The sequence below is a fragment of the Lethenteron reissneri genome, chromosome 34 (genome assembly GCF_015708825.2).
Source record: "Lethenteron reissneri isolate LAM-NWPU_2019-01 chromosome 34, ASM1570882v1, whole genome shotgun sequence".
NCBI classification, from domain to species: Eukaryota; Metazoa; Chordata; class Hyperoartia; order Petromyzontiformes; family Petromyzontidae; genus Lethenteron; species Lethenteron reissneri.
Window position 1 is genome coordinate 3,579,004 of NC_083812.1, and position 24,125 is coordinate 3,603,128.

At 37.8% G+C, this 24,125-nt stretch overlaps 1 protein-coding gene across 8 annotated transcripts in view; it reads left to right on the top strand.

Annotated features, from left to right (window-relative positions):
* Window positions 1–24,125, top strand: part of LOC133350552 (pro-neuregulin-1, membrane-bound isoform-like) — a 202,266-nt gene that overhangs the window by 147,319 nt on the left and 30,822 nt on the right. For 4 of the 8 annotated variants that reach the window (XM_061564991.1, XM_061564992.1, XM_061564994.1 and 1 more), the window contains exon 4: window positions 18,715–18,788. In XM_061564991.1, coding sequence (XP_061420975.1) covers window positions 18,715–18,788 — 74 coding nt within the window. Of the gene's footprint in view, window positions 1–18,714; window positions 18,789–19,317; window positions 19,377–24,125 lie in introns of all 8 variants that reach the window. The other 4 variants (XM_061564993.1, XM_061564996.1, XM_061564997.1 and 1 more) reach the window with 2 other exon arrangements.

A 24,125-nucleotide genomic window follows, 5' to 3' on the forward strand; every position in this document is an offset into this window, starting at 1 on the left:
AAAGATGTAATGACAGCATAACGAATACACCGTTTTGAAAACATATTACAACATTACATACATCAATACATATGTTTATGCAATTTCTTAAACAATAAAGCTTACATTTATGATTATTGCTATTCGTTGGGTTCCACATTCTCCTCCTATTAACACGTAATGAATGTTTTTTTAATCAACACAGCTATCTTATCTTGACTGTGGGTGGATATATTTGTAGATATAGGTCAATGGCATTAAAAATGCAAAGTTACAATATTTACCGTAATTGATATGCAAATTATATTCTATTCAAGAAAATGTGGTCATGTATAAATAAAGTAGTTTAATCATTTCATCACAATAAATTTACATAAAAACAATGAAAAAAATATTAGGTGTCACCAATTCATTGCTTTTGAAATGAAACCTCATGTATTGCTGTTTCATGTTATGAAAATAAAGAAACAATTCGCCTTTACACTAATATTTAAATATATTCACGGAACGTTTGCAGGTATCTGAATAGACTTAAAAGATCACGTCGATTTTGTGTATAATTGTTCTAGAATTTAACAACTATTATTTTAGAAGTAGATTTTCCATCTTCGCACGAGACGTAAAAAATGCAGACGCAAATATTGGATCCATAGAAAATTCGTGGGTACACAAGAATGCAGATAAACCTAACGCCATAAAATGTGTGCTTTTAATAACGCCCAAAAAATATTGGGTGCTGTCTGAACCAGTCCTGGGCCCCTCCTCATTGACAATCGCGATAAAATATGGTCCAGAAACTTAATTGACGTATACAGCATGGGGAAGCCTTCATCCAGCAGTGGTTTGATAAATAGTGGATATTTATTTAAATTGTAAAATGTACATTTCCTAATACATGAATACATAGCCATTGAACCTATGTGAACGTGATAGATTATGTACATGATGAATTGATCACAAATGATACTCTCCTTACACCAACACAGCATGCGCTGCATCAACAATCTCTGTTTACCGTTTACTGATTGATGGTTTAAATAACTCCCATTCTTCTTAGAGTTGAACACACCAGTCATAGGAACATATGGGGGGACAAATAGTAACTGGTGTGGTGTGTGAACATCGCCACTGGGGAGACGAAGGCGGCCGGGCGTGGTGAATCCAAGTCCCGGGTGAATCCAAGTCCCGGGCAAAGCCCGGTAGTAAAGCTAGTCGTGTATATAAAAAGTAGTTCTTAAATATATAATGGGACAAATTATACACATGAAAAAAAAATGGGGAGAAAAATGTATGTGTAGAGTGCCATTGATAAATGGCACAAGACCCAGAAAGAGGAGCGATTCAATGGCGATGTGCACCAGGGCCACTAATGAGAAGTTTCCTCGAGGCCTGTACCTCACCGCCTGAGCCTACTAAGGAATTAATTATCTGTGAAACTGACTTGCAGCAATTTCTAAAGTGGCCATTTGCAAACAGCCTACGATTTATGTCCATAAACCGATTATTAGAATGTGGCGTCTGTTTTTATTTTCAGGCCTTGCTACTATATCGCATGCTAATGCATTGTGCAACAAATCATGACGGTAATGGTGCCAGCAAAAGTGAAGAGAATTAAAAGTGTACGCTGATGCGCTAATGCATAAGCAAGTATTCAATTACAAGAAATGGTTATATTATTATTACTAGCCTTGCTCAATACTCTGCTGGATGAAAGCCTCTCCAAACTATCGCCATCTTTCACGATCCTGCGATAGATAATCAACTGTTCAATTACAAATATTCGGTAAATTGAGTTAAATCTTAGTGGTACCACATACAGCTGCATTGCAAGATGGATCATTTATTAACACGTCTATCTGTTTGCCAATTAGCTTTTAAATAATTCCAGCTGTCATGCCTGAAACTCCCAATCAGCGCACTTCAAACAGGATTTGCAAACACAACGTGCATATTTTGATTTAAAGCTTTCGTGACGGCAGGGAATCATCTTCTTGGTTCTTTCGGTAAAGTCACGTAGAATTTATTGTGTTTTATTCTTATTATTTTATTATTTCCATTCTACGTGACTTTACCGAAAGAACCAAGAAGACAACGTGCATAGCTATTCTGACTGAGATTGCGTGTAATTGTCAAAGAAGCTGCAAGACAATGTCCTCACATTTCTTCTTGCCTTTAACAGTGCAACTCAGGGACACAATTTTCATGATTTGCTACCTTTTTTCTACGGAATAATGAGGCATTCACAACAGATGGCATTGTGATCGTTGCTAGAATTTCCTCGAGGCAAAAGGAGGAAACACGCCCACGAGGTAGCGCACCGTAGAGATGGAGCAATGAAATCAGCTCATGCATGGGAAGTGTTGCATTGCAAGACCCTGAGACATGGAAATGGTTTGGAAAGGCCTTTATCCAGCAGTGCATTGTTATTGCTGATAATGATGATGACTGCAGTAGTCACGTGACCATTAGCACGGTTGGCTAAGTACGGTGCAAAGAAGTTCAACATGGATACATACGAAACACGCTTCCCTCGCGTTTTCTAAAAGGAACATTCACAGCACGATGTAATATTTTTTTTTCTATCCTGATGACGATTACTTGCGTCGCGATCTAAACGTCGTGATATTTTTATTATTTTTTATTCACTTTATTTTTATTATTTTATTGTTATTATTTTTTCTATCTACATGACGTTACCGAAAGACCCAAAGAATATGAATTCCTGCAGTCACGAAAGCTTTAAGTCAAGATGTAATTTTCTCTCAACAGTTGATATGTATATTCTTGGTTCTTTCGGTAAAGTCACGTAGAAGGGAAATAATAAAAATAAAACATGATAAAAATTCTCACGACGTTTTGATTGCAACACAAACAATCATCATCAAGTGTGAAAACTACAGAAAGAAAATGTTAGCTGAAACTAAAATTTCAGCTAAAATTTTCTTGCAGTAGTTTTTTAGCTGAAGTTAAAATTTCAGCTATAATATTTTTTGCTGTAGTTTTTACTTTGTAACTTATGTATAGGTCATCACAGTTTGGAGTATATTGATGTGCAACAGGGCACTTTATAGTCGTATGGTGGATTGCTGCTATTATGGAATCGTCAATTGATAGGTCATGAAATGTTGGATCTGTCAGGATGTTTTGGAGTCTATTGAGGTTTAACAGCTGTCCAAAGGGGATTTGGGTTATTTTTGTTATGTGTGAATGTACTCTTTCAATGCTAAAAATGTTCCGTATATAATACAGACTACAATATTTTCTGATTAGTACACTTCAAACCAATGTTCATTATGAGCACATGGTTTCGTTTGAGTAGTGTGTATTTTGTAAAGTATGTTTAATTTTGCGTCTATTGTTATAATTAGCTTAAATAAATTAATTCTGGTTTCCAAACCTGTTAGTTAAAAGTATTGGCAAGGTGACAATTTGGGAGCTGGAGGTGATGGTTTTGCTGTCGAAGAAATGCAATTTCCAGATAAATAAGTAAATCACTGACACTTACACAATCACATTTCCTAAATAATAATTCCTAATTGTGTTCATAATTTTTTTTTATTACATGCAAATTGTTACGTTGTAGAATTGTTTTCCAGATGTGGTTTATGTTGTTTTAAAAAAAATTGGTGTTCTAACATAAAGTGTAAATGGTAACATTTAATTATTTAGGATTATATTTTTCCTAATTTATTTAGCTAATTGTACTTTTGTAATATTAGCCAAACTTAAAACATTTTTTTTCTTTCAACACAGCAAAAATACCGTAATTTTATTATTATAATGCTTCTCACGAAGTCTGAACTCTTTTTCAGAATGGATCTTGCAAGTTTTTGCAGTAGGAAGCAATGCTACTCTCTGTAATTCCATTTGAATAACTTCAGCATTGGAATGTTTGGCCAACACTAGTTAGATTGTTGTTTTTTTATATACATTATATATGTGTATTGTACTCCTACAAAGTAATTCTGAAACATACAACATGGGCAAGTATATGTCAATGTGTCAGCAGCCCTCTTTCAGATTATAATGCATGTGAAAAACATCATGCAATGAAATAAATTAATCATTTTATTTAAGTATTGACATTAGGAGCCTTTCACCTTTCGGTACCAAATATTCCCATGCAACAACTTTATTAGCTTTAAAACCGCACAAAGGGAGCGTGATTATGACATTTGAAATGCTTTCAATACATCATGCCAGCGTTGATCGATGCCATTGCGGTTTCTTTTCCTGCGCAAATGAGCTTTGAGGTGGTTCTTATCTATTGCTTATGGCCATGAGCCAGTGGTGGAAATTCCACATTTCTATGGTGTGGACAAGTCTATCCATAGGTCAACCGCCGTTGACTTCCTCACAGTGCTAATTATCCCATCGATCCTGGAGGGCACGATTGGCTGAATCACCGCCCAACCAGGATGTGAACTCACAGCCTTTACGATTGAAAGCCACTCGCTCAGCCGCTGAACCACCTGGCAGAATAGGTAGACACGATAATTGATATTGCACGTAATAATGGAGGTACAATCAAAGGCTGTATAAATTAGCTTTCACCTGTCCTCAACAGTTACCCGTGGCATTTGCGATAAACGACAACGCAGTATGAAAGAGTAAGAATCGGTTTGACCCTTTCTGGCAATACAACAGGTTATTGGTTCTTTCGGTAAAGTCACGTAGAAGGGAAATAATAAAATAAATAAAATAAAACAATAAAATTATCACGACGTTTCGATTGCAACACAAGCAATCATCATCAGGTTTTATTTTTATTATTTTATGATTTCCCTTCTACGTGACTTTACTGAAATAACCAATAATATGAATCCCTGCAGTCACGAAAGCTTGAAATCGAAATACAACAGGAGTTAAGACGTTCAAACACCAAATAGAAACCTTTTGCAAGGAATCAAGTCTGCATTAACCGCACGTACTTGCGGTGAACATGCAAACAAACATGCTCTGATAATATATGTATTAAATTTCGATTTAAAGCTTTCGTGACTGCAGGGATTCATCTTCTTGGTTCTTTCGGTAAAGTCACGTGACTTTACCGAAAGAACCAAGAAGATGAATATATGTATTGTCTTTGAAACTGATTGGTCTACACCAGAGACAGCCTTCTTTAGGTCCTAGTCTCACCATCAGTGTCAGACCAGAGAACGTCAAACAATACAGTACTCAGTGTTCACGGTTCCTCCAATTCACGCTAAACTAAAAAATGTGTTTTATTTTACCAGGCATGGCCCACTGGGCTCTTTTTCAGAAGCCACCTGGCCACAAGTAATAGCTCAGCCAAGTGGCCTATCATGTGGAAATGTAGAGCAGCAAAATACGCGAATACGCACGCTGCTGAATGTGGAGGAAAAAATCCGGAGGACCCGGAGAAAAATCCACGCAACCACGTGGGCGGGAGAGACACACAAACCCAAAATATACAGCAGCAGGTGTCAGGGTCGGGGATCAAACCCATGACCTCCTGTCTACGAGGCTGTCACTGTCCTTGCTACAGGCTTACAAGGGTCAGGGCTGTCCCAACGTGGCCTCATGCAGAGGATTTCACTAACAAGCGTAAAAAAGCGCACAGTGATTTTTGGCATATTGTTTGTTGGGTAAGCATCGAGGATGTGTTTGGAATTGAAGAACATCTTAATCTGTTTACGGTCCACGAAAAAACAAATAAGGCTGGTGGAACAACACCTATAATGTTTATATATATAACTGATCGTTATCAATTGTATAGACAGAAAGTGTAAAGATTTGACGTTTCATGATGAATGTTATGCAACTAGATGTAGATTTTTCTAAATATTTTGCAATGTACCTATTTTGTTCCAGCTATTTATAAAACCTTATGTACGTGAATCCAATTGCAAATCTGTATTTAAGAGAGGAGAGTGAGATATATATATATATATTTGGTGTGATCTATTTCACTTTTTTTTTCTATCTGTGATTTCATATCTCCCTTTTTCACCACAAATGACAAAAATGATTGGACTTTTTTTCCGGTTCTCATTGCTAGTATTGCATTAATTTTACTTTGCATTCAGTGATGCATCTCCTACAGGTAAGTGCAAAGAGCTGGAACGGTCACCTAATATAAAAATATTGTCTTTTCCATATTCATAAGGCCTTCTCATCTACCCCGTGCGCTTAAGTATACCTTTGGCAGGTTCTGTCAAAATAAAACACGGGAAATGCCTCGGTGGCTTTTGTGAGCAGATGTATTATGTCATGCATTCATTATCTGAAAATATAAACCCTTGAATGCATAACCAAATCAACGTTAAAATAAATATAACAGAGGTTTTCTTTTTTTGAACGCTGCATTTTTCACTGAAACACGTTGTTCAGATGCGGTGAAACAGGAATGAAAAAACAAACCCTTGACCTTTTCATCTCCCGACATGAACATGCAATTCAAGAATTTAGCTAAATACCATTTTTTAAAATAACCAACCATTAAATATGTATCAGTTCATATACAAATGCTATGTACGTATATACACAAGTCATGTTGGTTGTATTTTACCAACCAATGACCAAATCAGCTGGGAATGCACCCAATCTCATCCAAGCTAAGCAGGTGTGAGCCTGAGTAGCGTTTGCATGGGTGACCACCAAGCATAGAGCAGGTATTAGAGGCTCTTGGAAGACCTAATCTAGAGGAAGACCTAACAGAGAATGGGCTTGATGAATAAGAGATTGATGTCAGAAAGATGTGGCCACTACCTGAGCATATTGGCACAAGACAGATAGGAAAGTGGAAACGACAAATGACGAAATCTTGATTTGAGGCATTCGTGACTGCAGGAATCCATACTCTTTGGTTCTTTCGGTAAAGTCACGTGGGTAAAAAATAAAATAAATGACGACGTTTCGGGCGCAACACAAGCATCTATCATCAGGTGGGAAAGCATGGTCTGCTGCTGAGGCAGACTGTTTAAAACAGCAGACTATGCTTCCCCACCTGATGACGGACGCTTGTGTTGTGTGTTGCGCCCGAAACGTCGTGATTTAATTTATTTTATTTTATACCTACGTGACTTTACCGAAAGAACCAAAGAGTATAAATGACGAAATGTGCAATGGACACCTCCAGGCTACCTACCCATGGATTGTGATGACGATGACGATGATGACGATGATGATGAAAGGCTTTTGTGGGAATTTGTTGGTAGGCCGATGAGGACAGTGTAGCAGAAAATGCATTATTGTACTGTACTTCTGTGCTCCCCACCTTCACCTCACCCCCATCACCGTGATCCACAGCGCTCTTGGCTTGCCATGCCACAGCGCTACATAAATGATCGTTAATATGAGTGGGGTGGTCCCTCTCCAAACATGCAGTGTGATTGTGTATTTTGTTTTAATTCTAGATTTGAAGCTTTCGTGACTGCAAGGATGCATACTCTTAGTTCTTTCGGTAAAGTCACGTAGGTAAAAAATGAAATAAAAATTAATAAAAATAAAACGTCGTGATTTTTATTGTTTTATTTTTATTAATTTTTATTTTATTTTTTACCTACGTGACTTTACCGAAAGAACTAAGAGTATATATTTAGTTTTACTTGCGCAGATGTATGTATTCGTCTTAGCAGTGAAATAAATCGCAAGCCCTCATTTATGCTCCAGCTTCTAAAGACTTTCATCTCGGAAATTATTTCGTAGTTAGTCATTTTTTTATTTGACAAATTTCAAAACGTGACACTAATACACAATAGCCTACACTGACGTTGGTTGCGCAACCTTGCGCTGGGAGATTTCTTTGAGAACCTCAGAGAGCCATGCAATATGACCGCACGTTTTTAATGTGTTTTTGCGAGCATCTTATATTTGTTGCCAATTGAAGGTAGTTTTGCAATTTGTTCACTTTACTCAATATAGATTTTCAGTTAGTTAATGTTACTGTGATGGTAATATGCACACACATATAATTTAAAATAATTAACAGTTTTCATACATAAGCTTTTACCATTACCTTTTAACTGTGCAATTAATCATACTTAGCAAAAAGCCAGCAGACATTGCAAACATCGATAAATGTCATGTTGGAACATACACATGCAGCCTAATGCATTAAGTAATGTCATGTTTGAGCTAATGGTGATGATGTACATTTCACACATGATATAACTAAAATAGGACTCATCATCTGTTAAGAATTGCAGGGTATGAAAATTAGATGTACTTTAAATAAATAAATGCACACAGTAAACTGTTATTTTTATTTAGTCCTTCTTGATTTGAAGCTTTCGTGACTGCAGGAATCCATACTCTTTGGTTCTTTCGGTAAAGTCACGTGGGTAAAAAAATAATCGATCACGACGTTTCGATCGCAACACAAGCAACCGTCATCAGGTGGGACGACACTTTCTGCCCCGCCTCCTGCTCTGCCTCCTTCCCTCCCCCCTTCTCTCTCCCCCCCCCCCCTACACTACACACTACACTACACACTACACTATACACTACACTACACTATACACTACACTATACACTACACTATACACTACACTATACACTACACTACTACACACTACACGATACACTACACTACACCATACACTACACACTACACTATACAACCTCGTGTCACGGCAGATCTCTCGCCTACTTCAGCAGTTGTTTCTTGCTGTGGTTGTCCCACCTGATGACGATTGCTTGTGTTGCGATCGAAACGTCGTGATCGATTATTTTTCTACCTACTTGACTTTACCGAAAGAACCAAAGAGTATTAATATATTCCTTCAATTGTATTTATATTTTGTACATTATGTCAATATTGTCATGAAAGAGACTCACAAATGAACACTTTTAAATAGCGCAGATTACTCTAACATATATATTCCTGTTGTCTGTGGTACACAAACAGTTTAAATTGAATCGTCTTCCAGCTTTTGTTGACTAACAGTCGGTAAAATTCATGCGAAATTGTCTTTCATACCATATTAAATTAAACGTGCTGGTCCCGATCGAAATAACCGAAAAGCTCCAGCCAGCCATTGTCATTTTGCCAGGAATTGCTGTGCAACTGTTTTAAATTGTATAAAAAGTGCCACTTCTCGGTTGTAGGAGCTGAAAAATCCACCATTGCTCAGAAACAAAATTCATAGTTGGACTATTCTCTTTGTGCTTGAATGGAAAATAAGTGCCGATGGCTCTCACCCATTAAAAAAAAGTTTCCGTCTCAGCAGAGTGTGCCTCAATTATCGGCTTAAAATTCAATACTCGTATGATTGCTGTGACGTCACTCATTGTTCACGCAGTGGCAGATGGGTAAGGTTCTATATTTGTAGAATGTAGACTTTCAAGACGCAAGACCCGAATGTGTCATGGTTAGCACACACTGGACTTGCAATCCTGAGTGTGACCATTAGAAGAATGGGGAACGTTTATACTGCTAGGAACCACCTGGTTCCACCAGCCCACAGGGGATTATTGTGTCCGTCCGTCCGTCTGTCGTGCATCCAAAAATGAGAGGGGTCGGGCTGGGTGGAGAGGTGAGGGTGGGGAGGGGCTGGGTGGGGAGGGTGGGGCTGGGTAGGGGGTGGGAGGGGTGGGGCTAGGTGGGGAGGGGCTGGTCACCCCGTGGTGCCCTTATAAAACTCAACGTTTAACCTACTCACGCCGGCTTGTGCCCGCCCTCACAGTCGGCCATATTTGCGGAATATACCACGCGGCCATTGACCCTGGCCATTGACCGAGCAACCCAACGTTCCTACCAGCTCCCTCCGCAGGAATGTGTTTTATTCCCCCCCCCCCCCCCCCCCAATCTCTATCCACCCAACAGTAGTAATGGGGACACCACCGTCAACAGGTCAGCAGGTCAGCAGGTCACGTGGTGGGGTAAAGCGTGGGTATTTCCACCTCTTCCCAAATGTCTAGTCGGTGTGGAAGAGTAGGCCAAATACCCTCTAAAGTGACTCTCTAGAGCTCCCTTTAGTGGGTACCATTTTGGATGAAGAAGACATGCCCTCATACCGCAAATATGTGTTGCAACTGGTGTTTTTGTTTAATCAAGAATGTAAGCACAATTGCAGCAGAAACCCCAGGTGTAGAGTGAACATGTGGGGATTTCTTTGCTGTGTGCGTGTCCTCTTTGTGTACGTTGTTTTGTGGTCCATTCGTAGGAATTTATATTTTTCAGTGCGTTTGGTCACCGAAATCTCACGCAATCATCACGTTTTTCATCTCTATGTGTTTGGCGTCTTGCTCTTTCCCAAATCCTACAGTCCTTTGTCCACCCTCCAGGTTTTGCTGTATTGCTGCATTTACTCAAGTCATCCTTTCAATACCCCTCCTTCATAGGTGCCCTTTGCTGGGGGAAAAATAATATTTCTTGTGTTGTCAGCTGCAGTCTTTTTTTTTCTGCTGCCCCATCTTACAAAGATAATCTTGTCATGCTCCCTCCCCTTACGGGATGTCCTTTTGTTTATTTTTCATGCTACATTAACTATATAACTGTACGCTTTATTACATGTGATCTCAGTGAAATTGCATTTGCCCCAATATAAAACTCCGATGAATTGGATCGTCCGGAACGATTTTAGTGTTTTTTTGTTCCGAGTTAAAGCTTCAAATGTTGAACCGATTTTTTTATTACAAACGTTATTTACCATCTAATAACAATGTGATTAATCAATGCATTTTCATGCTATAATATTTAAAACCCTTTTTACTTTTGAAACAATTAATATGAAAAACAACGAATGAGGACATTAGAAACAATCTATTGAAAAAAATTAACAGAAACATATTTGCACATATATATAAACATCACAATGATGGCTTTGTATAGCAGGAGATACATTGGTAATATTTGACATGTGTTTGCTATGGCTTTATCTCATCTGAATAAGCCACATTAGCATTGGAGATATGAACACCTATCAGGGTAACAGAAATAATTTATATTACTATCTCTGCTTCTTCATTGCATATCAGCCAGTGGAGCTCAGTACTTAGATTAGCTTTCAAATCGGCGATTACCACGTAACCACCTCTTGCAGAGGGCACTTGTAAATTAGTGTGATGTTTGTGGCCGGACATAGAAATCCAGGAGGTGGGAATAAATTATCAGCATGCATCCAATTGTCCCGGTGCTTTTGTACTGGGCATGTGTAATCTAATTGTGGCATGCCTGGTTGAGAAAAAAGCGATGCTTATCTTCTAAAAAACCACCCACACTTGTGAATGTGTCAACTCCAAATACCCTTTGAAATCAACCACAGTTTAGAGTTAAATCCGCTGAGAACAAAAGCTCTTCTGGTACTCGTATATTGCATTTCAGTATTAGTGTGTCATTTCAGTATTAGTGTGTCATGTGGGTCTTAAGCCAATGTGCAAATGTGATTGGCTTTCGGATTCCAGTGCTCAAGGGTCAAATTAACATAGCTGAATCCAATTGGTGGTGGCATTTCAGATAATAGCCGAATTAAGCTTTTTGCTTATAACATGATGTGTAAAGTGCATTCCAAGTAATATTATTCTTAAAATCCAGAAAAGCAGCTCATGTCAACCCTCTTTTGTGGCAAAAGTACGATTCGTGTTTGTTCTTTAGACCAACTCTGGTTAGAGTCTAAATGTGCAGACCCATTTATTCATGTTAAATTAAACTGACGCTACCAGATGTTAATCCGTATATATTTTTGGCTCTTTTATACACATTCAGTCATATAAATCATATCTGGGTTACCTTGCTTATCTTGAACAAAAATAATATTAATATAAATATACGTATATATGTTAATGGCCGGATTGTTGAAACAAGCAAAAAAAACGTGAACGCTTGTATTAAATTTCATGTTTCCATGGTCCGGCACCTTTCCATCAACGTGTGCATTGAGCCATGAAGACACACAGCCTATGTGGCTGGAAAATTACCGCAATAATACAGAAGATTATTGTATTTACTTTGCATGCATTACAAATCCTGCATTATAACAAGACAACAGTTTGCGATTGGTTAGTCAAGGGTGTTCATCATGAATACGTTTTTTTATTTATTGCACAAGTCTGTAGATTTGCACTCCATGCCCATGGCAAATTTGTGATATTCACACGCAACAATGTACCCCGGGCTATTTGAGATGCATTTTACTTTTATATATTAACCCTTAGTTTTATTCCGTGAATGTAAACTGTCGACATTAATTTGGCTTGCAATGAGATACATATGGAAGCGAAGTAGCTCCAAATATATATATCGTGAGTAAAATAACAGTTTTACATTGATAATTACCTTTTATGTTTAGTTTTATCAAATGTACTAAATGTTGTATGACACTCATTAAATAATTAGCATGTTTTATTTTATTTTAAACTTAAGTGATATGTTGCTTGAAAAGACGTTTTTTTGATCTTCTTGGTTCTTTCGGTAAAGTCACGTAGAATGGACTTTACCGAAAGAACCAAGAAGATGAATCCCTGCAGTCACGAAAGCTTTAAATCGAAATGTTTTATTGAGTTAGAGCGCGTAAATATTAATGTGCCATTTAACCCGCCACCACACGACACAGCCAATTAATAAGGTTTGTCACATAAACAAAACATCAATTCGTTGCTAGTACAGCAAACCGGTGTTTTGGAGAGTAAACCCACAATATTTACAATGTTTTTTTGACATGACAAATATTACTAATTGGCTCTATCGGGCGGTGGCGGGTTTAAAGACGCATTTATATTTACGCGATCGAACCCAAAAACATTTTATGGATAATATTTGTCGTGAAAGCCTCCTATGTGTTAAACTGATATTTTGTATTAGACAAAGATTAAGCAACAGAGGGGATATACAAAAAAAAAGCTACATGCCAGTTTCATCAATCGTGGCAAAATAGTATATTTTGCACACCTAAATAATAACAGGTGTTTCGTAGCAACCTTTATTTTCACTAACAGCACACTATGTGGCTGAAATAGCACGCTACATTTCAATACAACAAAATTTGCGGGGGGAAATAACGAGGAAAATTGTGCAAATAACAATCTCCAACAAACATGTTTCAAATTGTCTAATAACAATATCAAATTAACATGTTTCACCTCGTGACAAATTGTTAACATATCCAGAATTTTTTAGTAATTGCGTTGTCAAAATATATCTCTGTAGTGTTGGTTAAATTGAGTGTTGTCGTTTGTAATATTTTCAACTGATAGTAAAAAACTAATTTAGTTGTGGTTTGCAAATTTATTTTGCACTTATCCACATCTGTGTGTTTTCACATTATTATTATTTTAGACCTCAGTTGAACGAAAATACGTTAGCCCCATTGTTGTGAATATATTAACCTCCAAAACTCTATGCATTCCAAGGTTAGGGCTTTATTTTGGATGTCGCTGGCATATTTATATAATTGAAACTAATTATTGAAAAACATTGCAGAATTTTAAGCATGAATGGCACTTACGAAGGCTTATTGAAACAAAGTGGGAGGGACAGTCAGGAGATGTTTATACATACAGTACAAGCAGGGCTTCATTTCAGCCGACCCTGAAATGCGTTTTTCTCACCCAGAACACCATATAGAAGACACCACTCGCGATGGCTGTGGATACACGAGCCATATGACTACTCCAGTGTATCAGTGATCCTGAATATACATTAATCGCATAACAATTTTTGCAAAAGTATAGGTATTTTGCCTGCTATAAACAAGTGGTGGCACCTGAGTTTGATTCCCAACCACGGCTAACGTCAGCAGTACCCCCTTGACCAAACACAAGCACGAGTAGGCCTTCATCCAGTCATTGATTGGCAAATGTCTGTAAACTATTATCATAAATATGTTGATAATTGTGTTTGTTTCACTCGCAAAATGCAGTATGCAATAAAGCAATTAGCTGATTTTGAGGCTATTAATTACCTAAATATTGGACTCGACTCCTTTAAAAACGATAGCTACACCAACATCCAACCTCCTGAAGGCAGGAAACCCCATAAAAGCCACGCCCAGCTTGACCGTGGCTGATGATGATGATGATGTCAATGACGTCACCAACTCTGTAGCGCAATCAATGCCTTCAATAACAATATGTAACACAATTTTTGTTCCTGGGAAGTAAGTGTTATTCGTGATTGCTTATGCGTAAAAAGTATATAAAATGGCTATTATTCCCCACAAACTTAGCTTTTGTGATCAGGACAGTGATATTTTAATGAGAAAACGGACGCATGTGTGTCTTTTCGTTCACATAAAGTCAGAAAAAAACAACATATTAATAAAAATTAACATGTATTTATATTAAAGTAATACAAAAATGACTGCAAAAGATTTAGAAGTGAGTAGTTTTTCGAGATTTACGATTTTACTGTAAATCACTTTCACGAATCAGCCGCCAAATGTAGTCTCCCATCATGTTCTCGTTATACTGTCCTTGGTAGCGGCGTTCAAAGTCCAGTATATCCTGGTGGAAGCGCTCGCCTTGCTCCTCCGAGTACGCTCCCATGTTCTCCTTGAATTTATCAAGATGAGCATCAAGGATATGGACTTTGAATGACATCCTACAGCCCATTGTGCCGTAGTTCTTCACCAGAGTCTCAAACAGCTCCGCATAGTGTTCGTCCTTGTGATTGCCCAGGAAGCCATGAACCACTGCGACAAAGCTGTTCCAAGCCGTTTTCTCCTTACTCGTGAGCTTCTTGGAGGATTCATTGCACTCCAGGATCTTATTTATCTGTGGTCCGATGAAGACACCATCTGTGACCTTTACCTCAGACAGCTTAGGGAAGAAGTCTTGAAGGTACTTGAAGGCTGCCGACTCCTTATCGACAGCTCTGACAAATTGTTTCAAGAGGCCCAATTTGATGTGCAGTGGTGGCATCAGCACCTTCTTGGGGGTCCACCAGTGGCTCCCACTTGACGTTGTTCCTCACCACAGAGAACTCGGTCCGCTGTGGCCAGTCCCGCCTGTGGTAGTGCGTCTTGGTGTCCCTGCTATCCCAAAGGCAAAGATAGCAGGGAAACTTGGTAAAACCGCCTTGGAGAGCCATTACGAATGCCACCATTTTGAAGTGTCCGATGACCTCCCAGCCGTACTCATCGTACTTCAAGGCGTCCAGCAAGGTCTTGATGCTGTTGTAATCCTCTTTGAGGTGTACCGAGTAAGCCAGGGGAAGAGACGGGTTGCTACCTGTTTGGAGCAGCACGGCTTTGAGGCTCCTGGATGAGCTGTCAATGAAGAGGCGCCACTCATTCTGGTTACAGGCGATTCCGATTGCCTCGAACAGACTGGTCACTTCATTGGGCCATCTGATTGTAATCAGATGACCCAATGCTGATACGGCAGCAAAATGATTTGCTCGCATTTGGAGGCAACTCCAGTGTGTCAATATGAGTCGCATATTGGCGTAGGGACTTGTCGGTAAAGCTTGGACCAGCGTTGTTGTCTTGGCGGAGCTGATGGAAGAGCGCACAGGGAGAGCCGTCCACCAGACTCGTGTGGCCGTCCACCAATCTAAGTCGTTAGTACGATTTGTTTTGGTTGTTGTTCCAATTAAAGGACCATCCATAAATAGTTAACGTGTATTCATTGGTAATAGGTTATGTGCAATACCGTGCCACTGCAGTTGAATATTTAACGGGCAAAAAATTATGAGGGGAGTGAACATTTAGCTCGGAGGCACCGACAATAGAATGTGTGCCAACCAGTGGTGAAGATGGAAAGGATGCTTTACTAATTCATTTGAGAAAATAAAGTTTGGATGAATACCACTGTGCATCGGATTCACTGGCAGCGACGATGATAATGACGATCGTTCTGAAAATATCATGTTTTTGTCTAATTTGATCCCAATTGTGCTATCGGCATCCTGGAATGAGATGAAGTATTCTTTCAGATCTCTCACAGAAGCCCCAGTGAGACTCGTTGTGTGAAGAATTGCCCACGGAAATGGATAACACAGAGCTACCTCTAAGTTTCCTTCAAATGACCTCTGGTGCACACATTAGAGGGTAGCACCCTCCCTTCCCACTCCATACGAAATATCAGAGCTAAATTCTGTCCAAACTAAGAGCAGACCAAAACTTAATGTGTGCAGTCAATTGGTGACGAGGCAAAAAAATATATATCAACTCACTCCACTTAAGAATTCAGTTTAAGCGCAGGCAGATGCCTAGATTTGAACTCAGGATATCAGATGAATTTCCAGCTCAGTGCTCTGACCTCTGAGCCAACCAGCCACCACAGATAATCAACTTTTCTTATTTTTCGATTTAAAGCTTTCGTGACTGCAGGGATTCATCTTCTTGGTTCTCTCGGTAAAGTCACGTAGACGGGAAGTAATAAAATAATACAAATAAAACATAATAAAATTATTCTCACGACGTTTCGGCCACAACGCAAGCAGCCGTCCTCAGGTGAAACCAGGTCTGTCGAGGCGACAGCGTCTGAATGAATTCATTCATTCAATGAATTAATTCATACTCTGAATGAATTCATTCATTCAATGAATTAATTCATACTCTGTCGCATCGACAGACCTGGTTTCACCTGAGGACGGCTGCTTGCGTTGTGGCCGAAACGTCGTGAGAATTATTTTATTGTGTTTTATTTGTATTATTTTATTACTTCCCTTCTACGTGACTTTACCGAAAGAACCAAGAACTTTTCTTATTATTGTGATTTGGCTATATTATTGTGAGTGTGACCATGCATGGGGCATTGCATGTGAATGAATCGCCATGGTTTGAGTTATTGTTAGTAACAACATTAATTGTTATGATAAAAAAAAAATCTGCAGATGTCCTTTGAAAATGTCTCAATTTTATATTTAATGGGTATTGTCCGAAGTATGAATACGTTATACTGCCATACCATAATGCATTCCTCAATAACTAAACAGTGCATACGTATTGTCCAAGATACAATTTCATATTTAATAAAGACATAGCCCACAAGAGCATAGCAAAACAAGACCATTACATAAAAAAAATAAACACTACAAAGTAATAAAATCTATTTTTAAAAGGTTTCATATCCAAACTAATGCCAACTTGTTGAATAAGCACCTTTATCCGACACGTACACTTTTCTGTGCCGCTTTGTGCTGCCGCATACACGGGAACGAGTGCCAGTCCCTGTATTTGCTATGCGAGGCGGAGGGGGGCGGGGCAGAGGAGGGTGCTGCAGGAACTGTTTGCATGGTCAAACGCGTGAAGGTGTTTATCTTGTCATGGCAAGGGGGGGGGGGAAGGTCTGTCAAGGAAGAAGGCTTGGCTCGATTAACAGAGCAAGAGCACACCCTAAGCCATGTGAAGTGCTGCGATCCATTCAGACTAGCCTGCAAATCCCACTTGCCTTGCGATGGCTTTCCATGCCTGGCGGTCACTAATGTTGAGATTTTTTTTCGGGTTTTGCTGCTGCTGCTGCTGCTGCTGCTTTGTGTGCATGGTCTGTGAGGAGCGTGGAGATAGATTAAACTGCTCAGCCTTGGGAGAGGCCGATTGTTCTGGGTGGATGGGATTAAATAATAATAAACACGCCTACAACTTTTCTAAAAATATAAATTTGCCATCCTGCACCTATGCATAACATTTTATTCCCACAGACAATGTTTTTGTAAAAATATTTTTTTCGCCTCAAATCTGATAATCCGTTGCCCATCGACCTTAAGAATATTCTCGTTTTGGTTCAATTAATTACTTCAATGTGCACCAGTTTAATTTCATGCTTCTTCAGACAAGCTGATGCCACAATCCCAGCCACCTGCTCAATTTTCCTGGCCATTCAGCCCCTTAAACATCCAGAGAGAATTGAAAAATTAACCCGTAAAAACAAAGTTTTTCACTATAAATACTTTATATGCGTGGTGGCTAGAGTCCTCTCATCCTCTGGCTTGAGATGGCTTGCCACCTATGGGTCAGATGATTGTCTGCCACAATTAAGCAATTGGTAATTAAATATTTTTTAAAAATTCCCTAAACAGTGTCAAATTTTGGAATTTTTTTTCGTGAAAATTAATTGTCAAGCACAACGAGTCTGTGTGCAAAATGTCAGCTCGATTGGATCACGGGAAGTGGGTTAAAAAACGACCGAAAGATTTGCACGGTCCGAAGCAAGCAAGCAAGCAAGCAAGCACGCAAGCGAACTTAATATAAAGGATTTAAAAAGTAATGCTGATTTGAGCATTCTCAAAAATATTCGTAGACCACGTTATGATATTTCACCGTTTGTTTTATTTATTTTATTTCCTCATGTATTCTTTTTTTCTGTGCACATTTTATATATCAGGGATGTGATTAACTCGAAGGAATCTCAAATATATTTTGTGTGTTTATTTAACAGCATTCCATTTTAAGTTGGCTCGTAAAAATAGGGCACCATATGATTTTCGCTGTGTTTACCATGTACAATTCAAATTCAGACAGAGAGAACTACACAAGCACAATATGACAATATACAGATTTATGGAGAACAAAGAAGCCGTGCCATTTTAGCAATTACAAAATTACACGCAAAAAAAACAGTTATCTACAAAATGAAATACACACTTGGTATTACATTAACCTTAAGCATCTAAACCCTCCTCCAAAATTGTATGGTGACTAACTGTGTATTCCTTTGTGAAATTAACACTCGCATCTGTATGAATAACACTGTGATGAATAAAGTACAACTAACTTGACCCATCATCCTTTTGCTCCTCATGTGACTACCGCATGCGTTTGTTCTGTGGTTTGTCCCCTTCTCCCTCCCTTCCCCCCCCCCCCCTTTCTGCCCTCCACCCTTTCGTAGGTGCAAAGAAGGCTACTTTGGAGTGAGGTGTATGGAAACCGAGCCCCGAACTGATACAGTTATTAATGGCAAAAGTATGTCGACGATGTTTTTATATTCTTAACCGACCAAGGCCTTTGGGGAAGGTCACCAAGGCTGTTGCGATGCCACCTGTCTTTTGGGAAACTGGACTTTTCAATTTGGGTGACATAAATCCCACATTTCCATAATTATCATTGTTAATTGGTGTATTATTTGGATTGTTATTGTGGTAGGTGCAATTTCTCTATCAGCAATTACCTAATAATATACGGCACAGTATATATATATATATATAATTACTCCGTAATTGTATTTCAAATTCCATATTGGTACAGATGATGAATTTTGATTTGATTTAGATTTTTTTCGCAAACTATCTATGCTAATTTAAGACATGTCCTGTAACCCTCCGCTAATGACAGCCAGTTTCCTGATTGCTGTCTCTGGCAGCAGTTGGAAGCTTTCCCTTGGGGCCTTGTTCGGGATGCATGGTTATGGGGCTTCATGGCAGTGTTTTTGAGTTCAATCTCGTTTTTTTTGTTTTTTCCTTTTTTTTTTCTCTGTGATCTGTTTTTCCGTCAGGTGTCCCACCGACTTTACAGGCGACCGCTGTCAAACCTCGATAATGGCCAGTTTCTACAGTACGTCTGGTTTCTTTTACTGTCTTACCCTCCCACTCCTCTGAGCCAGACAGCGTTCTTCCTCTGGGTAGTCACCCACCGTAGATGTTTTTTTTTATCCCCATCATACGTTTTGAACATGTTCAGTGCTACTAATTTTCTCCCTTCAGCCATTCTTGTTCAAGCTAAATCGTTCCGTTGCTGTAGTATGTATAAGTGTTATGGTGGCCAGAAAAGATATTTCGTATGGCAAAGCTTCTGACATCTTGTAACTTTAATTTGAAAATTAAATGTAAGTTTTACGCTTCAGTAATTTTTTTCTGCAAGGGCAATACAGTTTCCTTTTATTTCAGCGTGACATTTTCAGAGCACAAAAACATAAAATACCAGATGGAATGTGTTTTTAAAATACCTTATCTGAAGTGTCCATTTTTATCCCAAGTAACGGCCTTATTGCCCTTGCAAAAAAAAAATACTATTTTGTTTTCTGAAAATTTAAATCATATATTTCACCTGCCGGTACAGATCCACTGATGTAAATTCGAACTGCTTGAGCATTAGAAATATTCCAATCGCTAGGATAAGGGGAATTGAATTATCACAATTGGCAACCAATCTTGATTCATATGGGAAATATTAGAGTTCCAAACATCTAGCCTTGATATTATAGTATGTCCATTTTCCTCATTATAGTTACGATAATTAATTTTACCACCAAAAAATGAGTCTATGTTAGAGACTGACACCATAATAATGAGTTCCACTCTATTCAAATATGCACTATACATACATTGCTATATAATTACTAGCAAAATATTGTTTTAAGGCAAAGTCTATTGTGCATTGGCGCATAGTGACGACTTAAAAAAGATGAGCTCATGTTGAGATGTGTAACTTGGCAATGCAAGATATCAAAGCGAAGCCCAACAATTTGTTTATCGCAGAAATAATGTGTTGGGCATGTGCCAAGACTTCATACTGTGTTGTACTTTAAAGTTGTACGGCCAAATTTGACTAAATCTTTTGACAACTACGACATCGCATGTGTATGGTACATCTCCCCCCATTCGTCACTTTCAGATCATTTCACTATCTTTGTGAGGTTTCTACCGACATGTGCACAAGCATACCACATATAGAGTTTTGTGATAAATTCATTATAGATTGTATGTACAGTGCATATATGTACCAGTAGGTAAAATCAATCCTGGACCATAAATGTGTATTGCCATGTTATATATACTGTATAAATTGCATCTTTCAAATGATGTCATCTTTCATAGAAACATTATCTTTCATTTGTTTTTAAGAAGCCCATACCTTCTATCTTTTAAAAAAAATCTGTAGTTTTTTTTTTACAAATATTTTAAAATAAGCAATATCCTAACCGTTAATATAATTTGAAAAAAAAATCTATATTTTATAAAATGCTCATCAAAATGATCGAAGCAGTACATTGGCTTTCCCTTTATTTAAGGTGCTGCTTGTGTGTAAATGCTGTGGATGCTGGTTTTATGTGTACTAAGTCACTGTTTTGTTTTGGTGGTGCGTGTTGCTTTAAAATCTGTTTTTCTTAACTTCAATCAAATTCTTCCCAACATCCGTGTATTTCTCCTCCTCCAACTTCTTCATAACAAAATAATATCTATTCAAACACATGCTAAACACATTTTTTCAACAACCTTTGCTTGCCTTTTATAGTTGGAAGAGGTAGGTTTATTGAAGAGCTACACAGACATAACTTGAGCGTTATGTTTTGTAATTTGTATGCAGTATTGCAGGACATTGTTACAGAGTTCTTTAAAGTGACACATGTAAGTTGAGATAGTGTTGCTATCATACTTTTTAGAGACGAGCTCATTCTCATATGAAATCTTTAACTGCCATGGAAATTTCTATAAAAACTTATTTTTAAATTATGAATATGCAAATGTACATAATGTACGCAGTAGTCTGCTATAAGCACTACAGAAATAGGGAAATGGAGGTCCTTCAACTGTACATAATTGCGATAGAGGGAGAAAAATATATAAAGGTGTACCCCATTTAACATCCTATATTAACAAGGATTAATTTGGTTGAAAGTTTGGCTATGCTTAGAGCAGTAATTGAAATTGATTACAGATCAGAAAAGTTACCTATTAATAAACTGATGAAGCCATGCCGGGAATCACACTGAGAGAGCAACATTTATTTTATTAAGCATCCTACACCTGAACAGCGTTCATGATAGATTGGTGCACTAAAAATGGTGAGGGATGGTTATTGCCACTACTAAATATATATTAAAAGATAGGTTGCTTTAACTAAGGGGCATTTAAAAATTTATAATATTATTTACAGCGCTTGGCAAAATGAGATTTTGAAAAACATCCAAAGTAGCATATGTTACAACCCTAAAGTCACATTTAGCTAATTAAAAATATAATTTTACAACATGATTTGTTCTATTAATTTGCAAATAGCTGACCGCAGGTATATTTATTTTGCAATTACCCCATTGCCTTGGAAAATTGGACGCAAAAAAAAAACCCGTGTTATTTACACTGCGTTAATTTATTTATCCTTCAGTATTAACAAACGCACAATGTTGCGCAGTTTAAATAATACCGCGTAAAAATGTAGCCGTCACTTAAACATTCTAATGGCAACTTGCATACATAGCCTGCATTACAAGACCGCCTGAAGTGTATATTCAGGGTAATCGGCCCTGACGCTTGCAATCAGCCAGCGAGGAGTGGAGTAATTCCTCTGCACACTGGCCACCGATCTGTTGGCTTGGTAGGGACATGCTTTGCTGCCCCTTGCTTAATGGCACCAAAGTATACACTTTGAACCCTTCCTATTTCTCACGTTGATTGCCCCCATACCAAAAATATAATTGTTTTTTAATTGAGAAAAGCAAAACGAAATTCAGAAAATCGAGCATACGTTTGTTGGAGTATGTTTGTTATGTGCACTGCCGAACTGATTTTTTTATTTATGGAATATTTAATGTGCTTTTGCATGTGTTGTACATTCCATTATTCGTGTAAAAACATAAATAAGCATTATTTATATATTTGTTAACTTTAGAAAAATTTAAAAACTTGGTATATAAACTGCAGACAGCAATGAATTAAAATTGTTCATCCACCGTGGTTTAAACCTGAATTGCATTGGTGATTGAACACAATTATAGAGTGAAATTTGTCTTAATTATGGACATTTTAACAATGCTTTATTTAATTTTCAGGCAATGCTTAAATAAACGGACAGTTAAATTAAATATGAGAATAAGTTTCCACATTTTTTCTAGCAACAAAACAGATGTTAAGATGTTAAAACACAAAACTGAAACCTTTTACAAGGAATCGTGTCTGCATTAACCACAATACTTGTGGTCAGAATGCAAAAAAACAAAGGTTTCAGTTTGGTGTTTTAACATCTCAACACCTGTTTTGTTGCCAGAAAAAAAGAGTAAAACCTATTCTCATATTTTGGTACTGGCAAAGGAGGCCCCATGATGAAGTTGAATTAAATTTCGAGCCAAGTTTACAACAATGGTACTCACATTATTTGTTTGCAAAGATGGTACGCACCATGGCTTCACTAGTTGTGAACATGTCCCTGAAGTTGAATGAGCAATGTCAAACAATTGGAATTATTTCAACATTTGCATTGGAATGTGAAGCCACCATCCAATTAAATGTTGCCTCAAAGATATTGCCACCAATCCTCAGCCATATTGCAGGATTTATGTGTGATGCATCAAATGTAAGTACAATTGGCAGACTATTTCTGGGCATATAATTAAACCAGTTATAATTACAATGGTTATCTTGATGAAGGCAAATGTAAAAAATCGATAAGCTTACAAAGTGCAGTCTAATTTATGAATATTCGACAGGCTAGCTCGTCAGGTAAAGGGAGCATTCAATTAAATCTTTGGAAAATATTAAGTAACATAATTAAACCAATTTCGCGGTTAGCTTCATTAAATAGTTTAACTGCATTAAAATGTTAAACCTACTTCTAATATGTTATGTATATATACGTTTTAATAAAATTCTAATTAGAAATAACCATAGTTGGATTTTTTTTTATATATTTCATGAGATCACTTAATAATGAACACCTTCGCCAAATAAAGTACTAGTCCTACTAGAGCATGACACCCATGTGTCATTAAATGTCAATGGAGGCGAAATATATATATATGTGCTAGCCAATTCAAAGTTAGCACTGATTTTAGGCGAGATGAAATCTTAAGCAATTCCCATTATTTACATGTTACTCAAGGTGAACTAAAATATTGATAATGCAATAACCAGTTATTGACCAGAGTTTCAATGAACAAATAAAATACTTTTACTGTCAGGTCTTTTGTAGACAGTGAATAAGATAATAGAACACAAGACACTCTGTTAGTTCCTTTATGACCCTGCAGATATTTTAAGATTATTTTCATACAATTTGGGCTCTGTGAAATTCCATGTAGCAACGTTTCAGATGTATTTACACAATAGCCACCAACCTCCACGTTTAATTTCAGTGTCAATTTAACTTTAAGCAGAAATTTCTGATTTCATACACGAGTTAGTTTTAGTTTCTATTTTGACACTACATTACAATGTCACATGGTGGCAACGGTTGAGGCATCCCATTCCATGAATAAAACATTCGATTGCATGTGTGATTCTATTTGGTGCCATTGTCGTAAAGGTCGGCAATAGATTTTGATTACGTGACCTGACATGATGATCATGAAGGTTGAAAAGGATAAACATG